Source organism: Eurosta solidaginis, chromosome 2 (assembly GCF_040869045.1).
Source record: "Eurosta solidaginis isolate ZX-2024a chromosome 2, ASM4086904v1, whole genome shotgun sequence".
NCBI lineage: Eukaryota > Metazoa > Arthropoda > Insecta > Diptera > Tephritidae > Eurosta > Eurosta solidaginis.
Genome location: NC_090320.1, coordinates 74108018 through 74124764, shown reverse-complemented (window position 1 = coordinate 74124764; position 16747 = coordinate 74108018). Strand labels below are relative to the sequence as shown.

The window sequence follows — 16747 nt, the reverse complement described above, 5'->3', positions numbered from 1 at the left end:
AAACACGTAGACCTGCAACGGATTGTTTGGCAGAGTGACCCATCGCATCCCATTCAAGACTACAGGATGCTTCGGGTAACGTACGGGGTCGCCGCCGCATCACATTTGGCTGTCAAGGCACTTCAGCAAAGTCCACGTTATTCAACAAGTATATGCGAAAATGCCACTGCAATAATACGAAGGGATTTTTATATGGACGATCTTTTAACCGGCGCTTCGAGTGTTGATGAGCTTCAGTCCCAGCAACAAAATGTCTCCAAAATCCTCCTTGGTAGTGGGTTTGAACTTCGCAAGTGGGCTTCAAATTGTGGGGAGCTTACCAGCACTATCCCTAGCGCTTCAGAGAACATTGCTCATTACATCGCTGAAAGTAAAGATGTTCACGCTCTCGGCCTCGTGTGGAACACGGACGAAGATTATTTCTATTTTGCAATCAACCTTAAGGAACCACCTAGGCTTGCTACAAATAGAGCCTTTTTATCCGATGCTAGCACGCTGTTCGACCCTTTAGACTTGCTCGCACCCACCACGATCAAATCCAAGATGTGGTTTCAGGACATCTGGCACGCCGAGGTCGGTTGGGACGAACTAATACCTGATAAATTAGCGGAACTCTGGTGTGAACATCGATCGGAGCTACAAAGTTTAACGGATCTAAAGGTGCCTCGTTGGGTTGGCTGTAAAACCTCTGAATCAGCAACTGAGCTTCACGTTTTCTCAGATGCATCGGAACGAGCCTATGCCGCCGTCATATACGCGCGTACAGTACATAGCGACGGACAAGTCACGGTTTCCCTGATTTCGGCTTAAACCAAAGTAGCGCCAATTAAGTCTACCACATTACAGCATTTGGAGCTCTGCGCAGCTCATCTCGCGTCTAAGTTAGTACGAAGTGTACTACAAAGTTGGAACGAACTTCGCTACCCGCTATACGCATGGACTGATTCAACTATTACTCTGGCATGGTTGCAAGCTCACCCTAGTCGATGGGAAACATTCATTGCGAATCGTGTGGCCGACATACAAGGAATTCTACCACCAGAGTGCTGGCACCATGTACGCTCAGAACGCAATCCGGCAGATTGCGCATTGAGAGGTTTAACGCCGCAAGAACTTATACAACATCAGCTGTGGTGGTCGGGTCCCGACTTTTTGTACAGCGAAGATCAGTTTTGGAAGCAATCTACGCCAGAACCGCATTTAACTGAACTTGGTCTACGCAAGAAGGTTGCCGTTCACATAACGGTACCCGAGGAGTGCTGGTCAATCATGACTAAATATTCATTATTTTCAAAACTACGGAGGGTTATCGCATATGTATTAAAGTTCATTCACAATACTCGCGCTAGTAAGAACCGCGCACGAAAAATCAAAGATGGTACTCCTACTTGTCAAGAGTTAGCTGCAGCCGAACTACGTTTAATTAAATATACCCAAAGTATGTATTTTACTAATGAGATTTTTCATTGCAGGGAGAAAAAACCGATTCCCTTGCGAAGTAGCTTGTTGCGTCTGCAGCCTTATCTTGATTCGTCAGGTGTTTTAAGGGTCGGAGGTCGCCTAAAATCCGCGGATGTCGCACTTGACGCCAAACACCCTATTATCTTACCAAAAAGTTCACCGCTGTCGAAATTAATAATATCTGACATACATAAGTATACCCTACACGCTGGGCCGCGCATAATGACTGTCGTTCTTAAACACCGGTATTGGGTAATTGGTGCCCGTAATTTGATTAGAAGCATATACCATAAGTGCGTTAAATGCACTTGCTTGAGCCGCAATACATCCGTCCAGTCGATGGGCGATCTTCCTTCGTCTCGCACCACTTATGCTCGATGCTTCACGCGCAGCTGTAGATTTCGCTGGTCCGTATACTTACAAATTTGCACATGGAAGAGGGTCAAAGTCAACAAAGGGCTACATTTCGTCGTTTATATGCATGTGTACTGGTGCTATGCATTTGGAATTTATTGGAGATTTGTCCTCAAGTGCCTTTCTCAACGCTTTCAAACGCTTTATCAACCGTCGAGGTTATTGCAAAGCAATGTACTCTGATAACGGTACGAACTTCGTTGGCGCTGACAGAGAATTTCGCGAGAGATATGAGAAGTGTATGGCAGATGAGAAGTTGGCATCGTTTTTCGCTGACTCCAACATAGAGTGGCACTTTAACGCGCCAATCGCGCCTCATATGGGCGGATATTGGGAAGTCGGTATCAAGCGCATAAAATACCATATTAAACGCGTTCTAGAAGGTAAATTACTGTCTTTCGAAGAATTCAGCACTCTGCTGACCGAAGTCGAAGCATGCGTCAATTCTCGCCCCTTATGCGCTGATCCGACCAGCGCAACCGATCTTGAAGCTTTAACGCCTGGCCATTTCCTCGTCGGCGAGCCACTGAAGTCGATCCCAGAACCTGAGAGTCAAGGGTTCTGTGGAAATTTACTTCAGCGATGGCATTTAATCTCTTCTATGCGACAACATGTTTGGCGCCGATGGCGTGATGAATACTTGCTAAATTTACAATGTCGAACTAAATGGTTTAGATCCGCACGCAACTACGAAGAAGGAGATGTTGTAGCTTTGTTTGATGAACGAACTCCACCTACGAAGTGGACACTTGCGAGGGTAATTCGTTGTCACCCTGGTAGCGATGGAAACGTGCGCGTCGTAACCGTGAAGACAAGAAATGGAGAGTACGTTCGACCCGTAACTAGACTGTACCTTTTACCTACAAAAGGGGATTTGTTTTGCGAGTCATCATCAGAAAACGCGTAATATTTATAAGGTTTTCGCATTTTTTCATATTTATCTCGATTACTCAAGTTTGTAAAAACATTAAATTTTTCGAGATAGACTTTCAAAATTAAATTGTAAAGTTAATATTTTTTAATAGTTAAACATGTTAAGTAAACTTTGCGAAGTTAAAAATTTAAAGTAAATTTTTTATGATTGAAATTTAAAGTAAACTTTTTCGATTATTAAAGGTTAAAGTTGTATGAGAGTAATTAAAAATTGAATTTTTGTAAAGGTGAATATCTTTTCTAATAGTTATCTTAATAACTGAAGACTGAATTTGTAAACATATGATACTCAAAATACATAGTTTGTAATTTCTTTATATTTAAATATTTATTGTCAAATACCTTGAAATATTTATTATAAGATTAAGTTGAACATATCATATGTACATATATAGTTCAAGGGCGGCGGCATGTTGGATCTTAAAGTTGTCTTGAATCTCTTCGTAATGTTAACTAGGTGCCGATATGGTAGTGTATCATATACATTGTTTACTATATAGTTTGGCAGCTTAAGTAGAGGTTATGTTGCGAATAGAGTGGAAGGCAGTGGACTAGGCAGTTGAATGTCATATAATGAAGGAATGGTGTTCGGAAATTTTTCAAAGTTAAAAAAAAAAATGATAAAAGCTTTAATATAAATAAAACTATTGTTTTAATAACAACAAAAACGTCATATATATTCTGTATACATAAATTTGTAAGGATTATCTTACTTTAAAATTTGAATTAAATAATCTAAAGTTTTTTTTTGAAACTGAGTCGAGAACTGTGCGTGTGAATGTGCGAATTTTTACCAATCAGCTGTTAGTTGCGCTACTTGGTAAAATTTACAATGATCATATACGTCGATAAGGTGGGGTTTTTTTTTATCACTACTTTGCTTTTTGACGTTTGCTTACTTACTTTTTTTTGCTATTGTAATTATATATCTTGCTGCTGACACGACCGCCCGTGATTTACTTTACTTGCCTTTTTTAATAGTACATTGAATTTAAACTTGTAGTTATGTACAACCCACTAAAGTTAACTTAATTAAAGTAAAGTGAACAAAAGCCTAGTGAGTTTTCTTTTGGGCTAACTGCAATTGTGAGTGATAAGCCACCCATACAGCCCACTCCCGCCAGAGAAGTCCACCCGCACCGCACAAGCCAAGTAATCCGCCACAACACTGTTGTTTTTAATAAATCAGCTGTTGCAGGTATGCAATACAAAGACGACCTGCAAAGAAGAAAGATCAATGTAATTGCCAAACAAAACATTAATTTCGATTATCGATACCTATCGTAACGTGGCGAGGAGTTACCCTGATCTTCTACAACATATTTTGTGGTCACCAATGGTGGTAATAAACCCTGTTCATTAGTAATAAAAGCACCACCAGCGCTATTTTGATTTTCAATGATAATGCTTATCGGATTTGGCATCTGATCGGGATCTAAACGGCGTTGGGCTTGATCATACTGTTGCGGCTGTTGATAGTTACCAGTAACAGGTGGAGGTGGTTGCTAAAGAAAATAACACACAAATAATCATCAGCAAATTTGTAAATTATTAGTTGTATTAGCATACATTATAACCAGGACGTCCGGAAGTGTCCGGGTATTGGGGGTTGACCCGGCTTGGGTGGTTGACTGAGCATTGGCGTCTGTCCAGGTTGTGTTGGTGGCATCATTTGACCATGCAACCATGTGGTGCACCTGGTTGTTGTAGAGGATAACCTGGATGTTGAGGTTGTGGTGGATAGCCCGCATTTTGTGGCATTGGCAGATAGCCAGCCTGGGGAGGTTGTTGCTGCTGCTATCGTGGCATTGCATAACCCGGTTGCTGTTGTGGTATATACCTTGGTATAACTGGATGTGGTGTCATTGCCCCACCTGGTCCAGCTGATGCGGGCGGCATATCTGGAGGACCATGTATCTCATGGCCACCAAATGGCTGGTGCATATGGTGTTGAGGTGGCATTTGACCGGATTGTGACTGCATTAGACCAGACTGTCGTGGCATTGGACACGATTTCGGTGGCATTTGCTATTCACCTGTGTGCTGGTATGGAGCTGCAAAACGCCTGCACTTGATGTTGGTGGTGTAGCTGAAACTGGTGGTTGACCAGTCTAGAAAAATAACAAAATTTATTAAACACAAACTATGAGGCAAGCCAGGTATATTTGCCCTATTTATAGTCATCTGATTGGGACCACCAGGTACAGCTTTACCTGGCGGTGTTGTTGCTGGAGGCGATGGCGAATCTATGGAAGTTGGCGCATTGGCTTGAGGCGGCGCCTTAGCTGTTTCACCATATTGACCAGCTATAAAGTTATTGTTCGGTTGTTGTTGTTGCTTGTTGTTTTAATTTAATTTAATTTAATGCTCCAAAATTAGCACAGGCCTGCAGCTCAATTCGCGGAAAATGGCGGACTCGCTGAAAATTTTTTTCCACACAAAAATGACATATTTCACAATCAGACTAATTCCAAATATTCTCGCGGAATTTTGCTCTCGCGGATTTTTTTTATTCCCGCGGAAAAATTCCTCCAATTCTTTTCTCCTAGGGAGAAGAAAAATTGGGGAATAGGAATTTCGAATTTTCGAAGTCAGCTGTTTTGTCAATTGAAATTTAGTTGCTCATTTCTAATTTTGTTTAAAAAATTGAAAAGTTTAATTATTGCTGCGAATTTGTTTGAAATTAAGAAATAAAGTATAAACAATGCACATTATTGCATTTCATGTGGTATTCACTGAAATGAGCAATGAATTGGTGCCACAGCAACATCAACAGAGGAGCATAAGAAGAAGACGGCGGGATAACACAAATCCGCCGGAGTTGCCTGCTTTCATTCTGCTAAGCAATTTTCTGGCGGCCACGTCGAGTTGAGTTCGCCTTTCGCCATATGCCAAAATCTAATTAAGCCTTCTTAAAAAATCCTTGCGCAATTTCTGGATGGCTGCATCAAATATACAAAGAGCTCTTCCGTTGCTTATGATATACTTTTCGACTTAAAGAATATTGTGGTTGTTGTATGTAATATGTGTTCTTTCTTAAAAGAACCAGTTTCCTTTAACTATTTTGATGCATTCCCTTTAATTTAACTAGTGAAAAAACTCCTATGAAATGGCAAAGAAATCTCCCTCTCCCTCACATTCATAATACCTACTTTTCTCCCATAACCGGTTTCCGCTTTTTCGAACATTGTTCAGAATAGGAGGAAAGGGAGAAGTGAAAAAACTCACAAGGAATTTTTATTTAGAATACGAGGAATGGGAGAAGGGAAAAAACTCGCACGAAATTTTCGTTTAGAATTGGGCTGAATACCTATGAATATAGTAGGTGCGAGAAAGCACGATACATTGTGGCAAAGCTAAATTTGTCAACATGCTATTTCATTTGGTGAATTTTTCATTCCAAATCGTCAAAAATTCGTGTGGCTGTGTGCATTTTTGGTCACACGATTTTTGCAGGGTAATACTGTTTTGACACAGACGGCTTATTGAATAATAAAGGCAGTTTTCTACATTAAGACGCTTATTGAGCTCAATCTTCCCTACAAAATTCGATCCTATTATTATTCGATTAGTAGCTAATCGAATGCCTAATGAAGTCAAAAGCACAATGCAACTCTGTTGGCAGCGTTCCGCTTCCGTTTCCATTTCTTAGTTTTAGGTGTGTTCAGTGCTTAAAAATGTCATTTGTCAAAGCAAATGTCATTGTCTGCATGGCGGAACGATACAAGGTGGCCGCATCGAACAGCTGATTATAACCTTTTTTATTTGATTTGATACATCAACTACCGGCGCAGTACGATTTTAACATTTGTCCATCGAATTTACAAGTACATGGAATTTTGTTTGTTTGTAGGTATGTCACCATGCTCCCACCTTGTATCGTTCCGCCATGATTGTCTGTCTCATCCTTCATAATAATCGAGCAGTTACTTTTGTGTGAAAGCAAAAAGTTTACGATTTCATTAGCAGGTGAAATGAGATCCTTAAGTTTCTGTGTGAAAACAGTATAAGAAGCGGAACGCTGCCAACAGAGTTGCATTGTATAAGAAGCGGAACGCTGCCAACAGAGTTGCATTGTGCTTTTGACTTCATTAGGCATTCGATTAGCTACTAATGAAATAATTATAGATTCGAATTTTGTAGGGAAGATTGAGCTCAATAAGCGTCTTAATGTAAAAAATTGCCTTTATTATTCAATAAGCCGTCTGTGTGAAAATAGTATAATTTTGTGTGGTATATGTTTAGGTTAAGCCACCAATAACTGATGCCAATTTGATAGGGATAAGTAAAAATATGGTTATGACTATGTCAACTTTCGCTTCCATAAAGTTGGTTCGATCAGCTGTTTTATCTCGTTATGGTTAAGTCACCATTAACTGGCCCTTATGTGAACTTTGTCAGACCCTTTACATCATTGTGAATGATCACTAAGTGTGATATCTTCTGCATAAACGTCAAAATTCCAAAGTGATTGGATCACCTGATTTGTATTTGACTATCGCTGTCTCATTCTGTCTCTCTTTCTATCTCCCGCTGAAGATAGGCGCCGCCATATTGAACAGCCTGTCAAAACGCGAAAAGTAGCCATATTGAACAGCCTGTCAGGCAGTTGACAGATAAGATAACACACTTACACCCCTCCCTGCAAAAACGCTCCACGTCATTTTACTAGTCATTTTACGGTCATTGTGACTTTCTGCAGCGGTTATATTCATAGTCCCGTTTGCATGGGCGTGATGAACTTTTGTGACCAAATTTTCCGTTTCGTTCCTATTAATGTGATCGTGTATTCCGCTCCCACTTATAGGATGTGAGCATAGCACTGTGCTGCTCACACACGTCACAATGCTCGTCAAATGGCGGTCATTTTTCCGTCATTTCACTCTACTTTTTCAAGCCATTTGACAATCAATTTTACTGCGGTTTTACCATTTATATAACCGCCATATAACGTGTATTTTACCTGCAGATTTACTTTACCTGGAGCAGCCATATGAATAAAATATGAACCAAAAAAATTGAATTTTCAATATTTATTATTTTCATATAAAACAGAAGAACTTTAATAATAAATAAACTCGCTTAATTGGTTTTCGTTTTCCCATTGAAATCTTTTCCAAGCGAAGAGAAAATAATTTTAAGCTTTAGAAAAAACTCCAATTATTTGAATCAATTTAAATCTACAACTTAAAGCTAATTAGAAATTTAGATTAGATTTACTCTTTTTTTTCAGATCAAGAATATTCAAAGGTGTCGTGGAATCCGATTGCTGTCGTAATTGATGAACTTAAAAATGTACGACTAGTAATTGCGTCAGACTTATTATTGTTCTAAATCTAATCATTCAAGCAATAATTCTGCAACCCATAGCAGGAGTATTGATTGGTTTCAAATCTAATTCCGACAGCAATCGTATCACATTCCTTATTATATATGTACGTGATATTGCAACTTAAATTAATACAATTGATATAAAGAAAAGTAAGTACTTTAATAATAACATAAACTCTCTTAATTGGTTTTTGTTTTCCAATTGAAATCTTTTCCTGTGCAAGCACATCGCTAACCTGTGTTGGCAAAATATATGATTATACTGTCTTCGATAGATAGTCGGACGAGCCGTTACTCGGCGAAGTAGAGATGACCGTTGTGTCGGTGGCAGCTGTTACAACAGCAGTTTCTAACTTTACACCATCCGTACAGTGTGATGAATGCTTCACTGCCTTTTCCAATTGTATGGCGCCAGCAATTTTTGCTGTTTGTAAAGCTTTAGCTGTAATGCAAATATATAAATGGGTTAAAGTGGTTTTCGTATGTTATTCAACAACTCACCCTATACCATCATCACAGCCTCCTCATCGATTTTGAATATGTGTACTGTTTCAGTATTCAGACCCAGTTCGTTTGATGCAATATTTTCGATTTGATGAATATGTATACTATCCGTTAGGCAGACAATTAGGTGCGTTGGATTCATTATATACTGTGGGTATTTGAGCCGTAGACGCAATTGATATATTGTAACATTTGTAAACAGTTGGGTTTCTCTGCTGTCACCATCACCACTAGAGAGCTATTGAAGAAACGCTCGACCAAGATATGTTGCGATTTACACGCATATATTTTTTCCACCTTGTCAGTTATTGATGGAGAAAATGCGAAAGCCATATTTACCATCCAATACGGAAATGGAACTGTGGAGGAAGAAACATTTTATAAAATTTAATAAAATCAATAAATGATAGTTGTGTTAAAATGGGGTAAACTATCGTATGTTAAAGTATAGCGAAGTTTGAATAGGTCTCATTCTTCATTCTTAGAAACATGTACGAAGGTACCTCGTAAGATATTAAAAATCCTCAACGCTTTTTTGCAATAACTTAAAAAAAAACTCATATTCATCAAATTTCTGTTTAACTTCTACATATCAATAGCTACCTTTACCACCAGAAGGAGTCACTATTGCTTCTACACCTATGCTATTGTTTCCTACACCGATGAGCTTTGTAATAAACTAAAAAGCTATCTCGCCAATCTCTCCAGTTTTGTCGCCTCGCGAAACCTGATATTGTAACCAACCAAATCATCGGTGATCTTTTTTAAAACATGGCCGCGCCAAATGTCGACCAAATAACATTACCCTACCGACTGTCTTACACCTTAAAATTTTGGGTGTAACTTTCATCAGGATCTACATTCCTCCTACAATCCTCAAATCCCTCGCTGGCAGTACCTGGGGAAAGGATAAAGAAACGCTCATAACTACGCACAAAGCAATTAGCCAGCCGATTAAGTGCTATGCGTCACCCATATGGTCGGCAAGCCTAAAAATTACCCACTGGAAGAAGCTACAGGCCTGCCAAAATACTGCTCTCAGAATTGCCACGGGCTGTCTTCTTATGTCCCCAGAACACCATCTGCATAATGAGGCGAGAATACTCCCCATCAGGGAGAGAAATGAGATGCTGACCAAACAGTTCCTGTTGAATACCCAGAAACCTGAGCATCCCAACAGACATCTGATTGGTCAACCAGCACAGCCTAGGGGCCTAAGGAGTCATCTCCGTAAGCATTTTGAGGAAATACGGCTCCTGAGAACCCAGCCGTATGAAGCGAAAAAACACAAGCAGGTCCTTGGTGAACTTCATAAACAAGCGTCGGACCTTTATGCTAGGAATTGCCCGGTGAATCCAGTACTCAAAGAAAAGTATCCAAACCTCGCGGAAGAGGAACGCATACTCCCCAGAGAAAATCGAGTCACTCTAGCTCAACTTCGTTCTGGATACTGTAACAGGTTAAACTCTTAGCTATCCAGAATCAACCCCGACATACAAAATGTATGCCCCGCTTGCAATGTGTCCCCACATGACACCAACCATCTCTTTAATTGTAATGTGGAACTAACGCCTCTAACACCCCTTTCATTATGGTCCCCCCTGTCGAAACAGCAAGTTTCCTTGGACTTCCGTTAGAGGATATTGATGATAATTTCTGATCGGTCGCACCTATTGGATGGGGCGAAGCACTGCTACAATAACAACGTGTGAAAGATGGTTGCATCATTCGTTTGTTGCTCCCTGTTGCTTTGCTTATATTTTTTTTCTCAATTTTAAACAAATTCGCAACAATAACTAAACTTTTAATTTGTTAACAAAAATAGAAATGCGCAACAAAATTTCAATTGGCAAATCAGCTGACTTCGAAGATTCGAAATTCCTATTCCCCAATTATTGTTCTCTCTAGGAGAAAAGAATTGGAGGAATTTTTCTGCGGTGCTATTAAGGCAATGACCTTTGACCTCGAGTAATTTTTTTTAGCTCGAATAGGATAGATGGGGACTTTTAATTTTAATATTTTTATGGTAAACTAGAGGTCCTCACTAAAATTTGGCTTTGTAGTAATTTTTGTTATTTTAATTGTCTAAATTAGCCGTTCTAATATTAAAATCGCCACTCTCAATACAAATCAAAAAACAAGTATGAAAAAGTTGTTAACGTTACAGTGCTTATGGATTCATTTTAAGAGTGCATTAAAAGAAAAAGGTTTTTTTAAGCACATTTTTAAAAAGGAAAGGAAAGGTCGGTAAAAATGAGACTTACCATATATTCATATCGGCTGCTGAGTGGAATATCACCAAATCTCGGCTGCCGTTCCAAAAACTTCCTTTCTCAGAATTCGTTTGAAGAACGGCCTATCTTAGAATTTGTTTCATAAACACTCCAGCTATTGTCAAAATGTGTTGTATTTGAGCTCAGATCGGTCATTTTTGAAGCCAAATCTGAGTTAGGGCATTCTTCAACCGAATTCTGTGATAGGGCTTTTCTAATATACGGGGTTATTCAAATGTTTTCTGAGAAAGGTGCTTTTCGAAACGGCACCCGAGACCGGGTGATATTGTTGTAGCAGTGCTTCGCCCCACCTAACTGCTACAACAACAACCGGGTGATATTCCAATCAGCAGGCGATATGGATAGAAGGTTTCATTTAGTTGTCCCATTTTTACTGAGCTTTTGTTTTTGTGCCTTTCGTTTTACGGATATGTTTAGATATAAGTTTTTTTATTAACTTTTAAAATAAATCCATTTTTAACTGCCGGCCGTTCAAACTCTGAACCCTATTGTATATTCTTACGATTTCAATGAGAATGATTTCCCACACTCTGAGCACGAGTGTGGTCGCTCGCCGGTATGCATACGTATATGGCGCTTTAGCTTAGATGAAGTTGTAAAATCTGTGAATTAACGATCAGTAAAATGAATATCATTTACAATCGCAGTCTTATAAACCTTTACCCTTGTTGCAGAAATTTCGTTTGGGTTTTGGCGGCTGCTGAATTTTAGTGGCCAAATTTTGCTTTAAGGCTGTCATATTTCGCTCCCGCGTTTCTGGATCTTCGTCTTTGTGCGTAGTTAAATGCGTACGTAACTCCGTAAAGTGAGGAAAAGTTGATGGGCAAAACTCACATCTATGAATATTTTTGCCCAGATGTGTACGTAAATGCGACAGCACTGGACCGCTTACAGCAAAGGTGCATTCGCAGTATTCGCATTTGTATGGTTTTCCACCGGTATGAGTACGTATATGACGGCGTAGATTTAGAGCGTAGGTAAAGCTTTTTTTTTTAAAAGCTTGTTGTCGCTGAAGTTTCACTGCCTTTTTGAGCGCTTTGAAAGCTTATGTGTGATGATGCATCATCACCACCCAAAGAACTATTAGACTGATCTTCGCAATTTTCCTCTAGTATAGTAGATGGTCTGAGAAGTCTCACCATTTTCAAAGGTGAAGTTTGTAAAGTGGTATCGCCCACTATTGTGGAGTCCCACATTTTAGATGGCGCTTCAATATCTTCTAGTAGTGTTACATCAATACTTTTTAAAGGAGTTTCATTATCCAATTGATGCTGCTCCTGTACGCATAAGTCATGCAATAGACGTTACAGTGATTGTGCTTCTTCATCTATTTCTTGTAGTTCTAAGATTATATTATTAAATTTATACCACGCAATCTTATCAACTTTCAATATGTTGTATATTCACTTACCTTGTTTACAAGGGATTTTAAAATAGTTTCCATCGGCGCTGCGCTTTTTAGCATCTTCTTTAACCATATCCTTCTTCTCGCTATGTATGTACTTAAATAGTGTGCTGTCAGGATCGGATGCTGTTTTATCACACATTTTTTCCAAAGCCATAAAACTTTCATTAGACGTACATACGTTGCAGTTGGCATTCGAATATAGTTTCGTCACAAGATGCCTTAGTTGAAAAATTATAAGGAATCCTCTTTATAGTGTTTGCATTGTTGGATTTATTTTCATCCTCCATTTCAAATAGTTTGTTCATTGCATTTCCGCTAACAGCAACGTTACTTTCGTGTTGATCCACATTCGCTACATGAGGAGCTGCGCGTGCTTCTAGCAATGTTTGTAGATCCTCTTCTAAATCCAAGCTAAAGCGTTGGCAAGATACCGGCTCTTTAGCAGGCGTTGTAGCCTTTCTAAATGTGTTCGTGAATCGAGAAAAAAATGTTGAAGATATTGTTTGTATTAATTTTTAATATTAGGTATATATTACCATGCTAAAGTGATTTATCTTTTTAAAAGTAAAGTAATAAAGTTCTACAAGCTAGTAGCTACTTTTTAGTCAAAGATTTGGAAAAATTTCAAATTCTTATATAGTAAGCCAATTTACTCTACAGTATTTAAAACATCCATCTCCATGCTCACTCGAATGGCTCATCATAAACAAGCATGCAATTTTAATGATATATTTATAAGCATTTACCGTTGCATGACAAGTAATTTCTTGACTTTTGCACGGCAAGCTTTATTTGCTTGAAATTTTTCCAATCCAGACATTTGTATTCAGGAAAATTGAAAAAGAGCAACAAACATCCAAGTTATATTTTGTTGAACCACAGCAGACAAGGCGCGGTAATCTTCCAGGGTTTTCGTTACGAAATATCTTTTCCAGATAAGCTTATACCACTTGAGCACGCTACGTTGTGTTATTATTTTATCCAATAGTTTCTTAATGGTTGCCCCATCATTTGAAATTGTGGCCTTACCACCGGAATCAACAATATGCTTGTCCATATTACGTGAACCCAATGTAGTGCGTACAGCGTCCACAATTGAATGCGAGGTATTGATGTTGGATATGATGAATATTTTTTACATAAAAACTCATGTACCCAATACAAGTTCAGGCATACCGCCAATAACACACCTTTTAAACGACGTTGTGTGTCCAAATCACGTAGCGGTTTTTCTTCAATGATTTATAGCAATTCTTCAACAAACGTTGGATCATGTATGGGATGCGACCAAAGTGGCCGCCCATCTATATTTGGGAATATAAGAAACAATTTGGTGTGAACAATTGGTGCCAGTTAACCCTCTGAAAAAGCGACTGACGCGCCTTTTTGAACGGACATCACCGTTTAAACGGTTAAGCACCAATTAAGTAAGAAGGAAAAAATTTGATTTATTCGAGTTTAAATACTTAAGTGGGATAGTTGAAACTTACATGATGTTTATCACCGCAATGCGCACAATTTGTATTAACAGTTGGTATACCGAATTATACTTCCCCATTGCCTTTATCTGAGATCTTGCTTTTTACAATACCCATAGGCTGTAGCGTATAGGTATCACAACCAGTGCATTGAAATACCATTCATTGTTTGCTGTGTTCATAATATAAAGATATGGTAAGTAATTGGATTGTGGTAAAAGGCCAAAATGCTGTATACCAACCTCATGCTATATTTACACTTCGCTTGACTACTATGCATACGCACAAATACGCGTATATAAAAATTGGCAGAAATGCTCAAGAGTGGCTCAATATATTTTCCATAACGATTAGAGTGCGTTTCAATGCAATGCAATAGTATACGCAATCCCATATCATGGCAGCATTTCATACGCAAAGGCACAGAACTATTTTTGGCATTGCAGGCTTCAGGCGTATTGCCTGCCAGCACAGCCATACCATTCGCAGTTACAAGTAATTAACCCCACCCGTCAGTGATTGTATAGCGCCATCCAGAAAGCGATTCGGACAACCATAAGGATTTAGGTCTATAACATCGAGACGCTTCTCATATGAAGTTGAAAGGTACATGAGAGTCCTATTCAGATATTTCCTCAACTTCCATTTTGGCTTTAAACTGCTGTGCATCCAAGTTTTTGTTATCAGCTGTTCGGTGGTGGCATACGCTGGCTGCTGCTTTCGTTGAATAGTGAATCGTGGAAACTGTTTCAACAGAGGAAATATTTAAGCAATAAAGATGCACAACACTGTTTTTTTATAAAACAACGATGATAGCCAGCCTTGGGAGGTTGTTGCTGCTGCTATCGTGGCCTTGCATTACCCGGTTGCTGTTGTGGTATATACCTTGGTATAACTGGATGTGGCGTCATTGCCCCACCTGGTCCAGTTGATGCGGACCACGAACAACAACCACCACGACCTACACTGTTTGGGTTCACTTTGCTGCTGCAAACACACCTCCGTCACCACAATAATTAATGGAGACCATGGATGGGTATCTCAACAAGAGAGGCTATTTTATTGCACACATAGCCGTTTTTTACACCGAATTTTCTAATCTTTTTTTTTCAATTTTGGATAATAAATCTTAATGGTAACAAGAATTTTTTCCTTGTATGTTTGTGGAAATCAAAATTTACTATTCTGCATTAGAATTGCTCACGATTACTTATACTATGCAATTACATATTTCACTTTCTTTCTTTATAAACATGCACACATTGATATGAGTTTTTTTGCTAAAACACACTTTAGTAGACCAAAAAATATTAAAGAATGCGTATATTAATTTCTGCAAAATGTAAATCACACAAATTGAAAAAATTTTCAACTTTTCTGCAGAATTAGAAATGGCGATTTTTTTTTGCACGCAAAAATGACGTATTTTGCTATCCCTATGAAAATAATAGGTGCGAGAGAGCACGATACATTGTGGGAAAGCAAAATTTGTCAGCATGCTATTTCATTTGCACAATTTTTCATTCCAAATCGTCACCCCTGTCAAAAATTCGTGTGGCTGTGTGCGTTTTTGGTCACACGATTTTTGCAGGGCTATTATGAAGTCGTACGATACACGATAAACGCTTGCAATTTGTTCTAGCGTATTATGAAATAAATTCTAGCGTGTGAAACCCGATCGTTAGCGTTTATCGTTTATCGTGGTACTGCCATGCGCTAACTATCGCATACGTTGTTCAATTTTCTACGCTAGCTATCGTTGATAAATTTTTCCACCATACGTTGGGAACCATTTAAATAAAAGTAAATATACAATTATTACATAATCCAAAATAATCCAACTACAGGGTCATTCCCAACACTCTGTTGCAACACCCTGCGCAAGAAGCCTTAAAGTGGCACAAACCTTCAAAATATTTGGGATAAATGACCTATTTTTACGGGCGCGCAAACTGCCTTCTATTTCTGTTAAGACATACTCTGACATCAATTTTGTTTAATTAACTTTTTTTACTTTTAGTATGTCAAGTACTTACAGTGTAGAGTTCATTTCAAGAAGATTGGAAGCATCTCTCAATTTTCTTCTTTCTGTGGAATCTATGCAAGTTTCGTCAATTTGTCCATTTGAGCTTATATAAAAGGTAACAGAGGTTGCAGAAAACATTTTATTATAACAGCTTTTAAAAACGTTTGCCACTTTTACGTACAAGACAAATGAATTATTAGTATTTACGTTTTGTTATCTGTTTCGTATAGATTCACAAAAAATTTGTAAACAAAACTCTGCTGTCATTCACAATAGTACATCTATCGGGCGTGTGGAAATCGCAATATGAAAGCTGATTTTTTACGATACGCTAGGAAGCGTTTATCGTCTATCGTATGAAAATTCATAATAGGGGTTGTAACGACAGCCTTTGAAGTCAACCCTAACGCTTATTTTTATTTTTTTTTACACAACCGGGTATATGAACAGGTAGTATGCAACGGCATACAGAAATTGTTCCCCTTTTTAGTTTTTAGCTTACACACACTTCTCCAAATACGCGCATGTATTAGTGGTTGATTAGTTGGATACATATACGTGCATAGGTGCACCCGCTATGACGCCGATCACGATTAAGTTCGACCGTGGCTGGAAGGCTTTGCTGAACGGTGACCAGGAAAATGCCGCAAGGTAAAAGTGCCTATAAAAGGGGGTCCGCTTCATAGTTTAATGATTAAAGTCGAAAGTCGCGGTCTGTGCTGCTTGCACCAAGTTAAGTGTTTAAAAGGTTAAAGTGCCAAGTTAAAAGTGCGCGTTTCAAACTCGATTGTGTACAACAAAAAGTTTAAAGTTTTATTTTAAAGTGCGTGGTTTTTCAAAAGTTTCGCGTCGATAAAATTCAGTGCATAATCTAAATCCCTGGGAATTCTCCCTAAAG

The 16747-nt window shown here is 38.7% G+C and overlaps 1 protein-coding gene across 1 annotated transcript; it reads right to left on the bottom strand.

Annotated features, from left to right (window-relative positions):
* Positions 1-8057: 8057 nt before the first annotated feature.
* Positions 8058-15467, bottom strand: LOC137239923 (gastrula zinc finger protein XlCGF49.1-like). Its single transcript, XM_067765728.1, has 7 exons — positions 14066-15467; positions 13536-13995; positions 12349-12804; positions 11601-12279; positions 11440-11539; positions 8641-9002; positions 8058-8581 (listed from the first exon to the last, which is right to left on the bottom strand). The coding sequence occupies exons 4-6, from the start codon at positions 11674-11676 to the stop codon at positions 8945-8947; spliced, it is 234 nt and encodes a 77-aa protein (XP_067621829.1). The 5' UTR covers positions 11677-12279; positions 12349-12804; positions 13536-13995; positions 14066-15467; the 3' UTR covers positions 8058-8581; positions 8641-8944.
* Positions 15468-16747: the final 1280 nt, after the last annotated feature.